Here is a 19,982-nt window from a genome sequence, read left to right on the forward strand (position 1 = left end):
ACTGCATTAAATGTAATTAGCATTAGTTCTCTCCTGAAACTGAATCAGTCCACTTCCTTCAAATAGCGTTACAGACCTACTCTAAACTTTAGGAGCTTAAACTGGTGCATTTTTGTGGTTTTGGGCAAAGCCATTTTGCATTAAAATATCCTGGACCTGAGTTGTGATTTCACATTGGCATTCATCCTTTCCAAACCTACAAAATAAATACCAGAGCAATTTTCTGCAGCAACAGCATTACATACTTGGTGTGGCCTTTATACAAACTCAGGGTTAATTGCTCTTCTAGGCTCATTGTAGGAAGGTGACATGCAGGCATCTCTTTGAGTTTTAGGAGATAATTGGAGACTAGTTGGTAAAAGATGGACCCATAAATAGGTATCATTTTCTAGTCCCGAGAAACAAGCAAGTGTATACTTGGGTGTTCCCAGAATTAATCTTATAGTACATTTGTGAGCACTATTGAAGTTGCTAGATTTGCAATTCATTCAATTCATTTTTATTTATTTATTTATTTAATTTTTATCCTGCCTTTATTATTTTTATAAATAACTAATACTCCGAGCCAGTTTGGTCTAACGGTTAAGGTGCTCAGCTAGAAACCAGGAGTCTGTGTGTTCTAGTCTCGCCTTAGGCATGAAAGCCGGCTGGGTGACCTGGGGCCAGTCCCCCTCTCTCAGCCCAACTCACCTCACAGGGTGGTTGTTGTGGGGAAAATAGGAGGAGGAAGGAATATTAGGTATGTTTGCAATTCATACAATACTTACACATCTTCCTCCATTCCAGTTGGCAAGTGTATGCTCTGATGGGTAGGTCCCCAAGTCCCCATTCTCTGCTTTTGATGGCCATTTCATATTGAGCTGCTGGTCTGTCTGCCATAAAAGGCCAGAGATTTGGGGGTTGGGGGTGTGTGCTCAGTAGTGCAACAGTGTGACGCTGGCCATTTATTTGTTTTTCAAAATGTTCAACAGTGGAAGAGTGAAACGTTGGTCCTTTGTTTTGGGTTTTTTTTTTTTTAATTGGGAGACATTGACAAGAGTTTGGCCCAAGTTTTCCCTCCTGGAAGAACCATAAAACTCTGGTGTTTTGTCTGCTTGTTTTTAAGTTTAGTGGAAGATGGTGAAATGCTGTCCTCTTTTTTTTTTTATGCATTAATTTGGCAAGAATTCTGCCAAGTGCCTTCGAGCTCAAGTGATTGGAAGAACTGTAAAATCGATATACTTTATTTTCCTCCCCACCAGTGCTCAAAAAACATGCTTACAGAAGGGAAAACAATTGGCATTTGCTTTCCTGGCATGGGGGTGGTGGAGGAGGGAGCAAGGAATCCACCAAACAAGGGTTATGTGGTCTAGGCAGAATACCTGGTCATCACTGAAGCCAAAGTGGAGGAAAGGGCTGAAACTTAGAAAAAGATTTCTTCAGCCACAATCATTTCCAGTTAGGTTATCCATGGGAGACAAGCAGCTGAAGACTGCAGTGAGGAAAGGCCTTTAGTCTACTCCAACACATTGGTTGAATGGTTCAGTTATTTTTTTTAGTAGTAATCTTATTAAAAATTACAACAATAAAAAACTAATACAAGCTAAAAAAGAAAAGAAAAAAGAAGAAAAAATAGGTGCAGGAAAAAAAGAAAATAGAAAAAAAAAAGAAAAAATAAGAATATAGTAAAGAAAAAGAAAAGAAATATATAAAGAAATGACATCCCCATTCATCACAACAAATACAGTTTTACTAATTTATCACCTTTTCTTAAAATACAACAAATGATCTCTTCTTCCCATATCCCATCTCTTATCTATAAACAAGTCTTTAAAACCTTGTCATTTCAGTCCTGACCAGCAAAAGCTTATTAAGGGTTACCAGAGATAACAACATATCTATTTTAACCTTGATCAAATAAACCAATCAAATTAACAATTTTGATCTTTAGTGGCTTCAAATAATGTCCTAGAACTTGATTTATTCTCATTTTTATTTTGTCCCTTCTCACAAAATTCTTCAAAGCTTTAACAAGCCTGGTTGCTCTTTTGGTTTGTTATTTGTACATCCCTTTTAATTATCAAGACATCAACTGGTTTCATTTGTATATCCAGTATAGCATCTTTTTCCATATCATTCTTGTAGCCTCTCATTTTTAAATCCACTTTCAAATCAGTCTCAGTCTGGTCTGATAAAACTTGTTCCTCTTCCATAACATCTTTTAAACATAGTCTATCTATAGAGGCAGTTAAAATTAACTTCTGGGTCCTTTGTTCAAAAATATCCTTCAGTATGTCCAATGTTAAAATATTTTGCTCCATTTTAACAAATGTGTATTAGTAAGTCAAATTTAAGTGCTCTTCTCTTTTAGTTCCCTCTAAAGTCCAACCTTCAAAGTCCCATCCTATCATGTTTTTTAAGAGAATTCAAAACAAAAGCAATTTCCCATGGGAAGGATTCTTATAATTAATTCCAAAATCATATTTCAAATTCATCTGGACCCTTAGCCCATTTGTAACCTTCCAAAATCAAAGTTCTAATCACCCTTTTTCTGTTTATTAAAAAATTTTTTTTTAAGTCCTTAAACTTTTATTTAAAACTTCTTTCACTAAGGATTGAAGGAAACTCATCCAGTGCTGTAAAGCTTGTTGATCCAAAAGTTCCTAATAGCTAAAAAGCAGTAAACAGGCAATTTCCAAAAGTTATTAGAAAAGGAAGTATGTGAACTCAGTGTCCTTTTGAAGGTGCCAGCTGTGATTTGAGCAAGGTGGCTATTCCCTCAACTCCCAGAGCTCTAAACCTGCTGGAGACCGTTGTCTTGCAGTCTCCTCAAAAGGAGCAACTGTCTGGAGCACTTGTGGGTGATCTCATGTCCTCTCCTTATCCAGAGAGGAATTATGAAGAGCCCGTCTACTCACCAGCTCTTCATTCTGCCGTGGTTGTCTGCTGTGTCTTCACTTTACCATTTCTTCCTGGAAGTCCTGAATGGTTCAGTTGTAATGCTAAACACATACAAACAGCCTGGATCCAATTGATTTGGATAAAAGGTGAAAGAATAATGAATAGGCTTAGCTGACTTTAAGGTGAGCCAGAAGATGCCATCCTGCTGCTGGCTAGATTGAAGTTGGAAATAGCAAGGGGTCTGCCAACCAGCTGTTCTTTCCAGCAATGAACAGGATGGGAGGGAGAAGAAACAGGATTGCCAGCATTCCACTGTGTAGCTCACTGCTCTCCATGGTCAGTTGCTTAGTGTTGCAAACAACTGAAGAGCAGAAAGTTTGGGGGGAGTTGTGGGTTTTTGAAGCATAGGGAGATGGAAATGTATTCCTCCACTTCTTTGTGTACTGAGCTGGGAAGGGTGTGTGTGTGTGTGTGTGTGTGTGTGTTTGAGAAAGAGAGAGAGAGACTGAATCTACAAATCAAGTTAAGCAATTCATTACTGGCATGAAATCAGCCATTTTTCTTAGTTCAGTAAACCACATTTAAGCAAGCTTTGGCTTGGTGCGATGTGTGAATGAGATTAGTGGTTGGAGAAAAATGCTTTGTGTGTCTGTTTGTACAAATGTGTGCATGAGTGTGAGAGCACAAATACTAGAGGGATATCCCGGCCTGCCCACTTGCCCGCAGCCTTACCCACTGCCAGGGCATATAGTCCACAACCTGATACCCCCTGCCTGTATCTCTGTGGGAAAAAGACTTATGAATGACACTTTGTAAAAAAAATGGAAACTAAAACTATGTCTGTGCTGGTGTTCCACTGATGTGCAATTCATAGTTCCAATTGCTTCTAATTGGGGTTAGCCCCTTATCTGCCATGTCTCTATTCCCTGATATCTAACCAACAGCGATTCTTTCACCTCTGAGACATTGTTCAGCAGCTGAAGCCTGAAAGCAATGAAAGGGCAGACGAGCTGACATATTCTTTTCCTCTGTGAGCCAGCTTCTGAAGATCTTTTAGCTCCTTTGTGCTAAATGAATTTTAATCAAGGGCATTAAAACCTTGGTCAGCCTGTCGAATAAAAATGAGCTAATTGTAAAGATAATTTTAGTACTGTAAATATGGTTCACTAAACTATTTTACATGCCTTTCCCCTCCTACACAGATTAGATCGAATTTAATAACTGAATTATTCCTGAGGGTTAGTGTCTGGGAAATTTGCCTACATTTAGGAACTGCCCATGGTGCTAAGATACTCTGATCATAGGGGTTTATTCCTTCAGTAAAAAACAACAACAACCCGCTTCCGAAATCTAATCTTAAAAGCCTGATGTTACCTACTTGAATCAGAGAATGTTTCATAAGAACTGGGTGTTTTCAAACTGGGTTTTACATCAGGAAGAACAATAATGCAGCTACCACTAGTGTTAGAATAATCCTTAGTCTCCCTTCTGTTAATTACTTTAACAAAGAATTTACCCCCATGGCTTTCAGAATTAAAGTAAACTTTTTCCTTCTTCTTTCCTTATATGTTAAATTTTTTATAGTTGCAAACCTGAAAAAAGAAACCATGTTATTGCTGATTTTGCCAGCCACACTTGGAGAATTTTAGGCTAAAGAGCAGGATAAAAGTGCATGCGTGCGTGCGTGCATGCATGCATGCATGAATAAATAAATAAATAAATAAATAAATAAATAAATTCAGTGTTAGAAATGTAGTCCACAAAAATAATAATTTGGTTGGCAGGATGAAGGGAAATCTACACAATAACATGCAATGCAGTCTTTTAATTCTACAGGAACTATTGATTGCCCAGAAAAGAAATGGTAGGATGGATAATCTTCACATTAAAAATCAATCCATGGGATCCCCCTTTTTCTACTCCTCTGCAATTAAGTAATATAAACTTCAATACACAGCAAAAGAAACAGAAAGAAGCAATTTTTAGATAGTGAGTCCAAAGTGCAAGGAGGGACGTGCTCAGAGCAATTAATAGAATTCTTATTTTTCTGGAAGCCCAGGAAAATGATATTAGGATAAAAAATGGTTTACCCCTCACTCAGTTTCTTTCTCCTCTCTCTCTCTTTCTCTCTCTCTCCCTCCCTCCTTCCCTCTCTCTTTCATTTCCCCTCCCCCATGCTTTGTCTTATAAATAGGCATCCCCTTCTCAGAATAAATAGAAAGGGGTCCTCTGTGTGAGAAGAAAAGAATTGGGGAGGGGTTCAGAAATCATGCAGTGGAGAGAATCTGTATAAACACATTGTTGACTCTTTAGGTTCTCCTCTGTGATGATGAAGATGATGATGACACCCCAAACACTGTGTGTGTCAGTCAGTCAGTCAGTCAGTCAGTCAAGAAACCAGTGCAGAAAAACAGATTGGGGTTCCATGTTTTGCTATGCTCTGCGTCCTCATCCTTCCTGAATCTCCACAAAGGGATTTCACATTTCTTAGACATCCTATCACAAAGGATTCCGATGTTTGCAAAGTTCCACAAGAAGTAGAAGCCAAATTTCACTTACTCATTGTGAGATGTTTTGTCAAATTCTAGCCCATAAGACAGATTGTTCTTTTATCATATATTATTCTTTCCCAATAGAGGGAAGGAAAGATTCACACTTTCTGATAGGAAAGGTTTATTTATTCATAGCAATAATAGTATTGACACAGAGATGTGGCCTTTTTTTACAAATGCCTCACCATCTGCACAAATGCCCTTCTGGATGGAAATATTGAATATTGATGTTTAAATTGTTTGTATTATTCCTTAACATCACAAAACACAGGAACACAAACTCCAAAGTTTAATTGTGTTTCTCTTTGCTTTTGTTTTCATTATTGATTTATTTTTCCTTTTCAGCTATTTTCTTTTTTATATATTTTGTTTGTTCAAATAAAAACAGAAAAACAAAACAAACTCCCTCCCCAAAAATTTCTCTGAACTGTCATTTCAGGTTCTTGAGCCAATTTGCTGTGAAGGAACTTTGCTTGACCCGATCCACATTGCTTTTCAAGCCTTTTATTGACAGGTTTTAAGCCCTTTTTCTTCCTTCATCTCAAGGACGACCTGACTCCTCCAACTATTATTTTCAAATCTCCTGCTGTGTGTCCTAACAGTGAGACACACGCTGAGACGAGGAGTAGTACTCTAATGTTTATTACTGCTACATAAACAGAATCCTAACAAACTGAATAAGCGTGGGAAAAACCCAGATATATAAACCCCAAAGGCTAAGGCGGGCCTGATCTGTGTCTCTTTGAATGGTTGCTTAATTCCTCAGTACTACGCATGCGCTTTACAGCCTGGATGGGAGCCCCCTGCTCGCCATGCTTACTCATGACACTGTGTCTCTTCCCTCAGCTGCTCTTTCTTCCTCTTATGTTTTTTTCCCTCCAAACCAAAGGCCCATGTACGTAGGAGCTTAAAATCAGAGCCCTTACCGTTTTCTTCCTTCCAAACCAAAGCCCCATGTACGTAGGTGCTTAAAATTGGAACCCTTACCGTTTTCTTCCCTCCAAACCAAAGCCCCATGTAGGTAGGAGCTTAAAATCAGAGGCCTTATCGTTTTCTTCCCTCCAAGCCAAAGCCCCATGTACGTAGGAACTTAAAATTGGAACCCTTACTATATGAGAGCTCATGTTAAGTCCTATCCCCTTCCTCCCCCTCCCTTTGCTCCAACGAAGTGGGCTTTTCTGTAGGTAGGTATATGTTCAGCTCAATCTGTGGTCATGCCAGATAATCTTCTCATGTGGGAATTCTACAGAGGTCCACCTGTTTTGCATGACTATCTGTAGGTAAAAAGCCACACATATATAGGCTTTCCTTCTGCAGAAATCCTGAGAATGAGGGTACCAGTGGTATTACCTAGAATGTATACATGTTGAATACTAGATTATGAACGTATTAATTGGGGTGGTGTTCTCAGCTGATTGGCGACACGGCTTTAAATTCAACTGTTTATTGGCTGTTAGTACAACAGTTGCGTTGGCCTTTTAAGTTACTAAAAGTTTGATGTCTCCCATCCCATCCTCTTTGCTTTCTGGGATGGCTTCCTATTAAATGAAACATTTAGATTTTTACTCTCATGACTAATATACATCATGTAAAATGCTTTAGGTGATATGTTCTGTCCATAAACTATCCTTTCCTCAAATGAACAATATGTGAATTAAACAATGTACCACACTGATGAGCTGATGCAGTTCCTCACACAAGACTTGAGGGAAATCCTTACTGAAATCCATCCAGTATCCAGCCAGAACTGGAGGATTCTCTCTCTCACACACATACACAGACATTGTCCTCCACTTTCTTTCTGATTTATTTTCGCATGGACATTGGGTAGGAAGCCTGAAAATTGCATGATAACTGGAGAGGTAGTTAGGTAGTTGAGGAGCCATGTTGTAATGCTGACTGCAGTCTGTTGCTTTAGAGCACAACATTTTTCCTCCATAATGTGCTGCCATCTTCCCAATAAATTCTGGGAGCTGATCACCATTCATTTATGTCAGCAAGAAGGAATGGTCTCTGCCAACACCATATTCCACTGCTCTGCCTGGCGACAAATGTTATTTCAGTAAAGTAGAACAAAAGGCAAACCTGAAGCCTTTTTAGAAAACCTGGCCATCACACTCATACTGACTAGATCACTGGACTGTTGATGGGTAGCTTGCTGGTGTCTGATCTAGGGATCCAGGAGTTCTTGGCGATTACTAGCTTCAGTTTTCCCTTAAAGAATTACCTTTGCAAAAAGATGAGGAAAGGCAGTTTGCTGGTTTAAAATCTTCACAAGATTGTGAGGATAAGTTAGAAGGAAAACCAAGTGCATCATGTGTATCAGCCATCTCGGCCATGTTGATTTGTGATGATGAAATCCAGTGACATCTAGAGAGCAGAGCATGTTTTGACTACCCTGGTATTAAATTGTTTGCTTTGTAAATAAGATTGCCTCTAGAAGATCTTCTCCCTACCCTTTGTCTTCTTTAGTGAACGTGCAGCCCCTTCTCTTCTGACCTAAATTGCTTCAGTAAATAAATGATGAAGAGAAAGCCTCCTGGGCAGTTTGAAGTGATATAATCTGACATAATGGAGTTCTGTCTGTTTATGCCAATTAGGGCCTGACCTGTAATAAGCATGGTACAGCCCACATTCTGTTTTATAAGCTGCGTGGTCAGGCAGTAACAGTGTCAAATCAAGGCTCCTTTCAAAATAGCCATGCTGAAAAAGAAATGCTGCTGGTGGAATAAGACCTGTTGGCAAATAACTTCAGGGCATCTGTGATACCATAGACAGCGGTTCTCAACCTTTTTCATCTCATGGCACACTAACAAGGTGCTAAGATTCTCAAGGGCACACCATCGGTTTTTTAAGGACTCATAGTAAGATTTTTTTAATGTCCAATAACTAAAGTTTTAATCATTGTGTTACTTTAAAAAATAAATTAATTTGTGGGAAATCTGTGCTTAGTGACGTTTCATGATGTCCCTGTCCAAGGGCGGATGGTTGACAAGCATACCCTCAAGTCCTCTAGTGTTTGAAGCCCCAACTTGTTGTTGCTCTTCATTGTGTTCATAACAGAGAAACCAGCCTCATATAGCTAAGATGTTAAGAAAGGAAGAAGTGCTTTAATTACCATCTTTGTGATGATGGGATATTCTTCAGGAGTAGAGATAGAGTCAGTCCACCCCTGGTGATGCCACAGAGGCAGGGTTCTCGCTGTGCAGCACTTCCCTCACTTACTTGTGGCTCACCGATGTGGCTTCTCTGCAGATCTTTTGTGGCACACAAATGTGCCGGGGCTCAGCAGTTGAAAATCGCTGGCTTAGGATCTGACCCATAATTTCCGCTGACTTTATTTGAAAACTAACAGGTTTTGCATGAGTTTGGCTTTCAGATGTAAGCAAAACCTTTGAATCTTTTTATTTTGCTTGCAGTTTGGTGTTACAAACTTTCTTATTGAATGGGTTCTTCTGCCAGCTGAGATTTAGCTTTTTGCCTTGGTATATTTTTTCAGACTTCTACTGTGTGTGTGTACGAGTGTGTGTATGAAGATTTTGTATTGGAATGCGTGCTGAATGTTAAACTGGGTTTTAGGTACTTAGGTGTTGAGAGCCGTAATGGCAGACCTTGGAAATAAATATTCGCATACAAGAAGACAAGGTACAGAAATCCATGCCTCTATGCATCCACACATATCCTGAGGTCTTTCAAAATTTTCTCATTCTTAATATTCTTTTAGGAATTGGAGTAGTCAAAAAGGTCACCAAACTGCCAAAATTAGTTTTTGTTTTTTTTGTTTTTTTGTGGAAGACAGGAGAAGCTGAGAAGCGTGGGCAGGTCTGAGTAAAGTCATTGCATAGGCCTTTTGGGTCTATACCTATTTTTAGATGGGTAGCATAATTTAATTTCTATTTATTTTTTAAATAAATATTTTTCCTGATTTTTGCTTAATTGTAGTTTTTCATTTCATCTGACCAAGGAACTGATTGGTATTAACTGGATTACCAATTAGAATAAGTTTTCATTATCATGATTTGATCGTGTTTTCTAATCTGCTTCTCATACACATTATAATTTTCTTTCCTTCTTTCTCCTCCCCTTCCTTCCCCTTCCCTTCCTTCCACAGAAGTTTTGATGTTGGATTGCATAAGTTTCTTATCAGGTAAGTTGAAATGTGTTGTTATTGTGTATTAGTCCTGAATAAGGTCTACAATCCAGTGAGTTATTTCTTCTTTTTATTATACTTCTTCTGATGGTTTGTACTGGTCTAAGGTTATCCAGTGGTACTTGAGTTTTGTTTTATTGACTTGATTTGATTTCAGCACTGCCCAACTCCAAACAACTCTGCTAACGTTATGGAGGGATTTCTATCTTAACAAATAGGATGGATTAAAACCCAAGGTTTTATGAGCAGGCTTCTGCTCCCTCTAGCCTCAAAATGGTCCTGGTAGGATGGAGAATGCTCTCGAGTAGACTTTCAAAGTTCTTGACTATAGAACAGAAAATAAATCACTTATTCCCGGCCCCCAGTTCTGCTGATAGAAGGGTTTGTTCGGCAGAAACATTTCACCCTCTGTGTCAAGAAACATGTAGAATGATTTAGTAATAGAACTTGAAAACAGGACTTGAATACAAATTGTTTAGCATTCTCTACCAGACAGCAAATTAATTTACAGGCCCTACAATGCAATTCTCAGGCTATGATTTATTCATTTAAGCATTATTTGATGCTAAGTACTAGAGAGAAGGACCCAATTTCATTGGCAGACTGATGGGGTAAATGTGGAAAAGTGATTTTCCCTCAATGTAAATATAACTTCTCAGTTTTCCAGAAGAGGGGGCAAAAAGAAGAAGCAATTATGGCCAAATTAGGTTCCTTTTAATATTTATTAGTCAAGAAGTAAAATAAATATGATATGAAAACATTAGTAGACAACTGGATAACAATAAAAAACGGGACAGATTTTTAATGATATATGTAAAAATATTAATATGCTGAATAAGAAAATGGCAGGTACTTGAGAGAATCTCTGATATGTTGCTGTTTCATTAAACTGCTATATGGGAAAGCTTTTTGCTAATGAGAAGAGAGATTGGTGATTTGCAATCTTGCTTCTGTTTGCATTATTATCATTATACCTTCATGATAATGGGATTTGTGGGAATAGTTTCATCAGGAAAGAAGACACTTCATTGTTTTGATGTTTAAGAGGTTCGGGTGACTGCAAAGTTATTTTTTCCCCCCCAGAGATTCATATGCAAATACATTCTTAAAAAAAGCCCTGGAAATGAGTTCTTAACTCTGTAAGGTTATTTGCTCATCTAATGCAAAACTGTGTCTTCTTGAAAGCACTATTTTGCTGTTGTTGGAGAAAAAAGAGGAACAGGAAGAAGTGCCAGGGTATATTTTGCTTTTGAGATAATGCACATTCTTCATATCTGGAAAATGATGCTATAGAATCGCTTTTGTTAAGACTGTAAGATAAAGCAGCTGTTTTATAGATTTTTTTAAAAATCTAGCTCATGTTTACATGTTCATCATTTAGAGGATATAGTGTATACTTTGCTATGATATAACAGCCAATGGCTGAGTCTGTTAACGTTAATTAATACATCAATTTATATCACTTTGGCAAATGGTGGCTGGAACCACAGTTCTCAGGTACTTTCATTTTGTGGGAAGTGTGGTATCACTCGGTAAGTATGTGAGAAAAACAACCCAGACATATTTTTGTTTAAGAATACTATAACAGAGTTTCAGGTAGCAGATTGTGACTAATCAGAGTATTGGTGTCTCTCAGTTATAAAAATGGGGCAGTATGTGAATGAAATAAATATATGACTCATGTGGTATATAGCTGGCCTTTGATAGCTTACAGCTATCTATTTAGCAGTATTTAGTTCTTACTTTCCAATTTTATATATGATTGCCTGCATTCAGCCATGGCTTCATGCTGGCTGTTCACATATCCATGCAGAAACCCAAACACACACCTTGTGCTAGCCCGCCAATCAGAGAAGCTGCGATAAGGAGTTAGTTTCATTTTCCATAGGAAAATATTCTCATAGAAGGAGGAAGGGTTATTGGACTGGCATTGGAGGTGATGTCTTAAAATAGAGGAGCTATGGGAAGAGAAACCACTTGGTGGAGGTGTATAAAGGCTGGCAAATAAGATGGATCTACACAGCAGTAGCTGATGAAAATGGATGGTTTTAAGAAATCACATAGAGGCAGGTAAGCCTAAACAGGACTGCTAAAGCTTTGTTTTGGTCCTGGGAGGCTGGTTTGAGGGGAGCTTAAAACCTTCAGAGCACAATCTGGAGAAGTGGAGAAACAAAGAGGAGGAGAGGTTTTGAGATCCTGTCTACCCTTTGCAGGTGACCACTGGTGAAAGTTGAGGATGATGGAAGATAAAGAGGCTTTACCAGCCAGAAGAAGTCAGTTGCTAAACTGACTGACAAAGGGAAATTGCTAGCCAGTATTTTTAAGACTGTTCTTAATTCTAGATAGTAGTAATTTAAAGTATTTAGAAACATATAGTGGTATACATACACTAAGCTAAAAGCATGTCTTGCAAACATACAGTATATGTTTAGAGCAGCTTTAGGCTGCAGAATTCAGCAGAGGGGGGAAGAATCCAGTTACAAGACATTTCTTCACTTCACTTCACTTCACTTCACTTCAGCAATTTATATGGCCACCCATCTTGCTTCTGTGACTCTGGGCAGTTAACAGTAATTAAAACCATAACAATCAACCCCAAAATTCAAATAAAAACAGTCACAACAATAATGTTAATACGATGCAGCCAAGGTTTTCAAAACAACCCTTATATCCTACCACCATATGGTGAGGCTCACCTCACAACCTGGCCCAAAGCCAAGTTTTTAAAGCTTTTTAATGTGTTTTTGGACACATATATATGGAATGTTTGTGGTGATAGTAGAAGTACGTTGTCTGGGAGTGCGAATGCACCTTTGTTTGCAGAGGTTACTGAATTGGTGGCTGATGATATTCAGTGAATGTTAGGTTGCATGATGCAGTGACATGGAACTGAAAATCTATGTATCAAAGACAAATATAGTTGTGTTTGATAGGGTAAATAGTTATGCATAAATGGCAAAAAATAGAGCAAGTAGATGAATTTGTGTACTCCAATAGAACGTTTACTATAAAGGAGGAAACGGGTGAAGAAATTTTAAAACGTGCAATACTGGTAGAAAGATGGTAGATAATATGTGGTCTGTTGCAAAGAATGGTGAAAGAAGTTAAAATGGCAGTGTAAAAGAATCTATTTCCTTCCAACCTTGTTAAGGAAGTAAGAGCTGCATGCATCAGGAGACACGTAAACAATGTAATGGTGTGGGAATGGGCTACTTAAGAAGTATGTGATAAACCATAAGAGATAGGGTAAAGAATGCATGGGTGCTGAAATACAAAAGTGGATGAACAATACGAAAGAAGTACATTGTGGTGGTTTGATCATATGAAGAGAATGAATAAGGATCAAATCTCAAAACAAATCAGTGAAGAAGGAGTCAAGAGGAAAGGGAAGACTGAGAAAGTCATGGCTGGATGGAGCTGATGAGATCCTGAAAAATAAAGAAGTGAAATGTTTAAAAAACAAGAGGCAATGTAAAAAGCATTGCATTAGTGGGGTAGAAACAGGAATGGTTTGCCAGGATAGAAAGACATGGGGAAGAGTGGTGCATGGTGGTGTTGTAAACTAATTTTAACTATGCTCCTTTTTCTTTTTGCATGCCTTTAATTTCTTTGGTTCACTATTTCTTATTCCTTTTCTGATAAGCCATATTCTGCAAAAAATAATATTATAGATATGGATATGGATATGGATATATATGCATGCATGCAACCATTCAGGCTTGCTTTCTGATTATAGCTCAGTTGTCTGCCGCAGTCAATTTCCTCATGCTGACAACTAACCACCCTTTGCCACTACTGGTTGATAGGCATACCTCTGTGTGTGTGTGTGTGTGTGTGTGTGTGTGTTTGAACTTGCTGTCAAGTTCTTATCAGCAAGTTGCTGAAAACCAGTTTAACTAGAAAAATCTTGCAGAAGATAGGTTTGCTGTCTTCTGTTCTTGCCTAAATAATGTACATTGACAGTTTCCTGGTGTGACTCAAGTTCCCAAGAGGTGTAAAGAGACAGGTTCCACAAGGAGATTCTGTTAAAAGTGCTGAATTACTCATTTTTTAAAAAATTTCTATCATGCTCTCACATGCAACCTTGTTAGTCTCAGTAATGTGTTTTAATATTTTAGATGATGATTTTGCATTTGTTCACTGTTCTGGATTATGAATCAGGTCCATTTCTCCTTAGCTGCAGCACTGCTATAGCATTGGGTATTCCCAAACAATTCACTAAGTCCAGTTGTTATGCACTTCATTCTTCCATTTACAACTGCTTTAAGAATTGTGAGATATGAAATTGTGCTTTTTTGTCTGTTTGCTGCTTGTTGTTCTGTTTGTTTCCTTTTAACAATGTCAAAAGGAAAATAATAGCACAAAAAGTTTTCTTAACTCAGTATTGTCTTTGCCTCTGAATAAGAATATTGCATCTGCAGATAAATGTACGATTTAGCCTGTAGAGAAAAGACTGTGTAGAAAGTATATTTTTCCCTTAGCCATTAAAGTCAGAAGATACAAATGGGAGTTTGTTCCAGCCTAGTTATCCTATTTTGACATTCTTTGTGTTTGGGATCAGCACTCCCACAGGGTCCTGCCTATTCCAGTACTATCCAAAGACTAACAGAATTTGGATAATGAACCATCTATTGGGTTACTGTGTGCTTTGTGTCTGAAACTGGCAAAGGTGGTGAAGAAGGAGACGCTGGCTGTCAGCACTGTATCCTCCTGTCTCGTCAGAAAAAGGATATTGCTGTGAGTTCAGTATAGTTAAAACTGTTATGCCCTTGTTGAAATAGAAGAGCTTTGCTGGATCAGGCCAAAGACCCAGTGAGTCCAACATTCTGTAGAAAATAGTGATTGACCAGATGCATCCAGAAACCTAACAAGCAGGGCGTAATTGGGATAGTCCTCTTCCACTGTGGCTTCCTGTCAAATAGAATTTAACTTTTGCTGCCTTTGTGTATTAAAGCATTAATACCCCAGTCCTCCATGAATATGTTCAGTCTCATTTTAGTACAGACTGAATTTGTGACCTTCATACATTTGATGGCAGTGCATTCCACAGTAGCTGCATGTTATATTATGAAGTACTTTGTGTAATAGGTTCTTAAGTTCCCTGCATTTATCTTTAGGAAGTGAGAAGTTCTAATATTAACACTTTATCCACATTCCACACACCATTTAAAATATTTTATTATATCCCCCATGACCTCTCTTCCTTCTGAGGTGAAAAGCCCTAAATCTTATTGCTTTTCTTCTTTGGGGAACTGCTGTAACCCCTTAATTAGTTTGATTTTCCTCTTCCTGTACTGTATATAAGGATTTGCATATTTGCAGCTTCACAGTAGAAAAGAATTCATTGTCTCTTGCAACAGTCCACTCAGGCAATGACAATTTAGTGATTGTGGTAGCAGCCTCTTCTCCCCTTATTCCTTTCCCTTGTTTGTACAGTTAATTTAAAATCATGTTTGATAGCCTAAATCATGGTTTGGTTAAGGGAGAGAGAGAGAGAGTGAAAAAGAGAGAGAGAGAATATATGAAATAATTGATGAAGCTGTGTGAACACAAGGAAAAAGTGACATTCAAGTTGGCGGCTTGTTCCTAAACTTCCAAACCATGGCTTTTAGGATTGTAGTTCTCATTGCCAACAACTATATTCCAAGCACCCTCCTCACTAACTGTTGGGTAAGAGAGATAATACTCCCACAGCCTGGGTGTCCTTCTGGCAAGTAAAAGGGAAAAATGATAAAAAGAAAAGAAGTTATATAATGCCACCTCTTGACCCTGTAAGTCTCGTGTGGCTATAGAAGTCAGCCCCTCTTTCCCCTCCTTATTTGTGGGGAGATAAACTTAAATAGAATAAAAATTTATTTTAAAAAGGAGAAGAGAGAAGATGTAGAGAGTAAGGGAGATGACCTTGACTCCATTGCCAAGCAACGATTAAAGCATTTTTAAAGTACAGAACAAGATAACATTCAGAAGTGGCTCAGGTGGATGCCTCCCTAATTCACTGAACCGTAAGAAGGATCAGGAGGAGGTAACAGCAAAATCAGACTTGCAAGGTTCTGTTATTATAGCCAAATTGAATAAAAGTAGAGAGACGGTTTGGTGTGGTGGTTGAGGTATCAGGCTAGAAACCAGGAATCCATGAGTTCTAGTCCAGCCTTGGGTACAAAACCAGGATGGTGACCTTGGCCAATCACTCTCAGCCCTAGGAAGGAGGCAATGACAAACCACTTCCAAAAAACCTTGCAAAGAAAACTACAGGGACTAGTCCAGGCAGTTGCCAGGAGTCAAAAATTGATTTGAAAGCATACATACAATAAAAGTAATAGTACAGGTAGTCCTCTTTAGCAACCACAATCGGGACCAGCAGCTCTGTTGTTAAGTGAAGCAGTTGCTAAGTGGGAAATCACATTACCACGACTGTGCTTTCCTTTTCCCCACTCCCCTGCTCTTTGGAATGCTCATCCCGGTAGTGCTGAGATAGCCAGCTCAAAACTACAAGACTAATTAGTTTCACACCTTCAGCTTTTGTTTGTCTGCTAATGATTTTACTTCAGCTTCCCCTTTTCCCCACTCCCTTGCCCTTTGGAATACTCACCCTAGTGCTGGGAGAATTAGCAAGAAGGGAAGTAATATTTGTATTTATATTCATTGGAGAGGAAGGGATCACAAGAGAGTAAGCAGGCACACAATGGGGAATACACTGGCTGTTTGCGTAGCAAGCTCATGGCTCCCAGCCCAGAGCACCCTCAGGGCTGCAGTGCCACCACATTGTTTTCTATGTGTATTCCCCATTGTGTGCCTGCTTACTCTCTTGTAATCCCTTCCTCTCCAATCTCTCCTCTCTGCAAGGAGGGAAAAAAAGAAGAACAGGTCAGGCACAGGACAACTTGTACTGATTGTAATGGCAATCCTGTGACTGAGGGACACTGCAAAGGTCGTAAATGTGGGCATTGGTCATAAAGTTATTTTTTCAGCACTGTCATAACTTCAAATGAAATTGTTATGAACAAGGCAGTTGGTAAACAAGGTCTATCTGTAGATATCCTGTGGAGCTCATTTCATGGTCTGGTCTACCTAGAGAGGCTGACAAAATGTAAAAATGTCTTTTTAACTTTTGAGTGGTATACATGCAAAACAAACAGGGGTACAGGGGTAATAAAAATAAATGGCTGTTCAAATTACAGATAGTTTCTTAGAACAATCTCCAGTAGAAAAATATACAGGAAAAGATAAGTTTCTGACCAAAGTTGATGCTGATTCCTGGATGAGAGTCCATTGAGTGTTTTGCTGGATGTCATAGAAAGGAAAAACTTGATTCACACATTGAACTAAACCGTATTTATTTTAACCATATTATAACCTCAAGGCATGTGTCCATAGATTATACTAAGCCAAATGTTTATTATGGTATGGTGTAATGTGTAGACCTAACAATTTATAATATACTTGTAAGGACCTGGGTGCTTGAGCAGTCACACAATGACAATCTAGAGGCCTGGGCTCTTTTAACTGCTTTAATGAAGCGAAGCATCCAATCTACATTCAAAGTTGTGAATGAGCTTTTTCCCGCGCATTCTACAGTTTAAACTCAAAACCCCTAATTCCCCCCTTTCCACTCACAAAGGTATGTACCCCTCCCTGCTCCAGCAGATAGCTTGGATGGTATATGGCCAGATGACCTTGTGCAGTAAAGGTTTAGCCTAAACGTGTTTCACACTCCAGTCCGGCTCCCCCTCCCTGCTGGCAACTCTCAGTCTGCTGAGATGGATTTGATGAAGATGGATGCGATCCGAAAAGGTGTTCTGTGAACATCTGAGCAGGGAGTCTGACAATACTGTATTTACAAATATTTGAATTGCCATATATACAATTAGATATTCCTTTTGTACTTTTATAAATTGTCATAGTTTGGGTATGTCAGTAATAGTATAATAAGATAAAATATAAGATCATCTTGGCTATAAGAATTTGGATGGAAGACCTTGGTCCTTTCTGCCCATAGATATTTAAACATGCTGTAGACTGTATTAAAGCTACTCTCAGCTGAGATTTGCATATTTCTTGCAAGAATGTAGTGTTTAAATATAAATGAAATTTGTATCTAGAAAACAACAAAGGATACAGTAAATTTCCTTTCCTTTCCAATTTCTCTTTACGAGCCTTAGATAATTAAATTGAAATCAGAATTGTAGAGAAGTTAAATCAGAATTTTAAAGAAGCTAAGCGAGTTAGCTACTATGTTGTAAAAATTAATGTAATGTTCCTGTATAAACACAAACTCATCTTTATGAAAATGTATGTAGATATGGCATTTTAACTTTTAAAAATAGTGGAGGGGCAATGTCAAGATTAAGAAAGATGCAGATATTGGCCTACTTGTGTGTATCCATGGCTTGTGATTGTGGGGCAGAGAATTAATTCAGTTAAAAACAATTTAACTGTAGCCTGTTTAAAGAAACCTGTTAATGGATGATATTGTCTGAAACCAATAATTTGTAGTATTTCCGGCATCTGTTATGTGATGGATGCAGGTCAGTACTTTATTCATATAGTGAGTAATGTGAAATACATTTGATTCACTAATTTTGATGGGACTAGTAACCTCTACTGTGTTTTCATTGTTATGATTTTGGTGAGCTAGAGCACATTCAAGAAAGCAAAGCAGAAAAGGAGGTAGGAATTGTTTTTGATCTGAGCTTTGTTTTTTTATTTTCTAGCTCTGAAGTAGAGCATAGTACATCTGTATTCTTCTGCTAAGAATTTTGAATTATAACAAAGTTTAAGAGCCTTGCTGAGTAAATTTCACATTTTAACCTTTTCTTGAATTGGTGGCATATATTAGTAAATTGTAGTTGCAGATGATATTGAATAGGGAAGGTATTCCCTTGAACTATAGAGTCTTACAGCTTCATTTGTCTTAAGGGCAGATTGTTTTCCCTGTTTTTTGAGTGTGGTTTCAATTTTTAATTCAGATTTCTGTTCCAAGTGGTACTTATATGTTTTGAAACAATTCAGCCACAGTCCCATACACACTACATCAGCAAGTGGTGGCAGGTGGGCTCAAAAGCTTAGTGGGATCTAGACTAGTTGGTTTTGAACAGAAGACTACTAAGAAATCCCAGGACAGTAGGCTGGAGGAAGGAAAAACAAATCCTGAAGAAGGTAATGGTACAGCACATTTCTAGATTCTTGCTAGGAGGAGGACATGGTCATGACTATGAAGTTAGCAGAATATAAATTCAATCTGATGTATCTTTACTTTTTTACCTATACATTCTTGTATATTTTACCTGCACATTATTGGGACTACATCCCATTGAACTGATTGAATGAGACTACATCCCATTAAATTGATTTAATTTACTTTCAGATAAATATGCATGGGATCATATTGTTAAATATTTGCAATTATCATGAAGTATTATATTTTGTATTCACTTAGATGATGTTGTATCTAAAGGCCTTTTTGCACTTAGTGACAATCCTAAAAGGCATATAGCTAAAATAACATCTCTCTTTTTCCCAACTAGAGGGGAAAATGTCTTATTGATCAAAGGGAGGGGGAAATGTTTTATTGACTTCATTGAAACAACTCTGTCAGCATGAATCAACTTTTAAAGGGTAGGAACGGACTAACCAGCTACTTCCTTAGAGAAATAACTAGGGGGTAGAATAACCCTTTGTACATAAGAGATCTTGAAAGAATTGTTTTAGTCTGGTTATGTTTCAGCTTCTTGAACATTCTGTCTTTTACATTTAAAAAGAAGACATACAAAACCAGAGCAAAGAATCATTGAAAACATAAGGAATGGTTTCTGTTCTATATCTTAATTCTTCCTATATGATCCCTGAATACCATTACGATGTTCACATATTGACTGTCTTGTTTCTTTGCTTTTCAACATGTCCGTGTTTTTCTTAAAATGAATACCAGGATGTTTTGCAACCAAAAGCTTCATATTATGTGGAAGTATGTTTAATTTATATAATTCATTATGCTGGCAAACTTTGGTGGCAAAAATTAAAGATGTATGAACATAGCCTTTGGCAGGATAAAGAGTACCTGTGTCTCATGGTGGAAAAGTTAATAGCATCATTTATTTGGAAGTCACCTAGCTCCTCTCATGCAGGTAGTTAAGTTGGTGCCATCTGAAAACAGTATCAGGTCCAAATAAATTGTTTTCAATTGCTTCTCTGTGTAGTGCTTTCTGTGCCTTTCATTTTATTTCATACACCTCTGTCTCTTACTTGGCTGGCTGGAAGGCAGCTTGCATTTCCAAACAATTAGGATTCAATTGGCATAAAGCTCATTACTATGCTGTCAAACCAGGCAATTGGTTTCCCAATTATTCCATAAGCAGAGATGCTTGTGTTTTCTGTGGGCTTTAAAAAGCAGCTCGTCATAG

At 38.1% G+C, this 19,982-nt stretch overlaps 1 protein-coding gene across 3 annotated transcripts in view; it reads left to right on the top strand.

Moving 5' to 3' along the window:
* Positions 1-19,982, top strand: part of HHAT (hedgehog acyltransferase) — a 161,290-nt gene that overhangs the window by 65,344 nt on the left and 75,964 nt on the right. For 2 of the 3 annotated variants that reach the window (XM_063303092.1, XM_063303106.1), the window contains one exon: positions 9,544-9,579. The exons of the other annotated variant lie outside the window; for it this stretch is intronic. In XM_063303092.1, the coding sequence (XP_063159162.1) occupies positions 9,544-9,579 (36 nt within the window). The remainder of the gene's footprint in view (positions 1-9,543; positions 9,580-19,982) is intronic. 3 annotated transcript variants of the gene reach the window in all.

Source organism: Candoia aspera, chromosome 1, assembly GCF_035149785.1.
Source record: "Candoia aspera isolate rCanAsp1 chromosome 1, rCanAsp1.hap2, whole genome shotgun sequence".
Lineage (NCBI taxonomy): Eukaryota > Metazoa > Chordata > Lepidosauria > Squamata > Boidae > Candoia > Candoia aspera.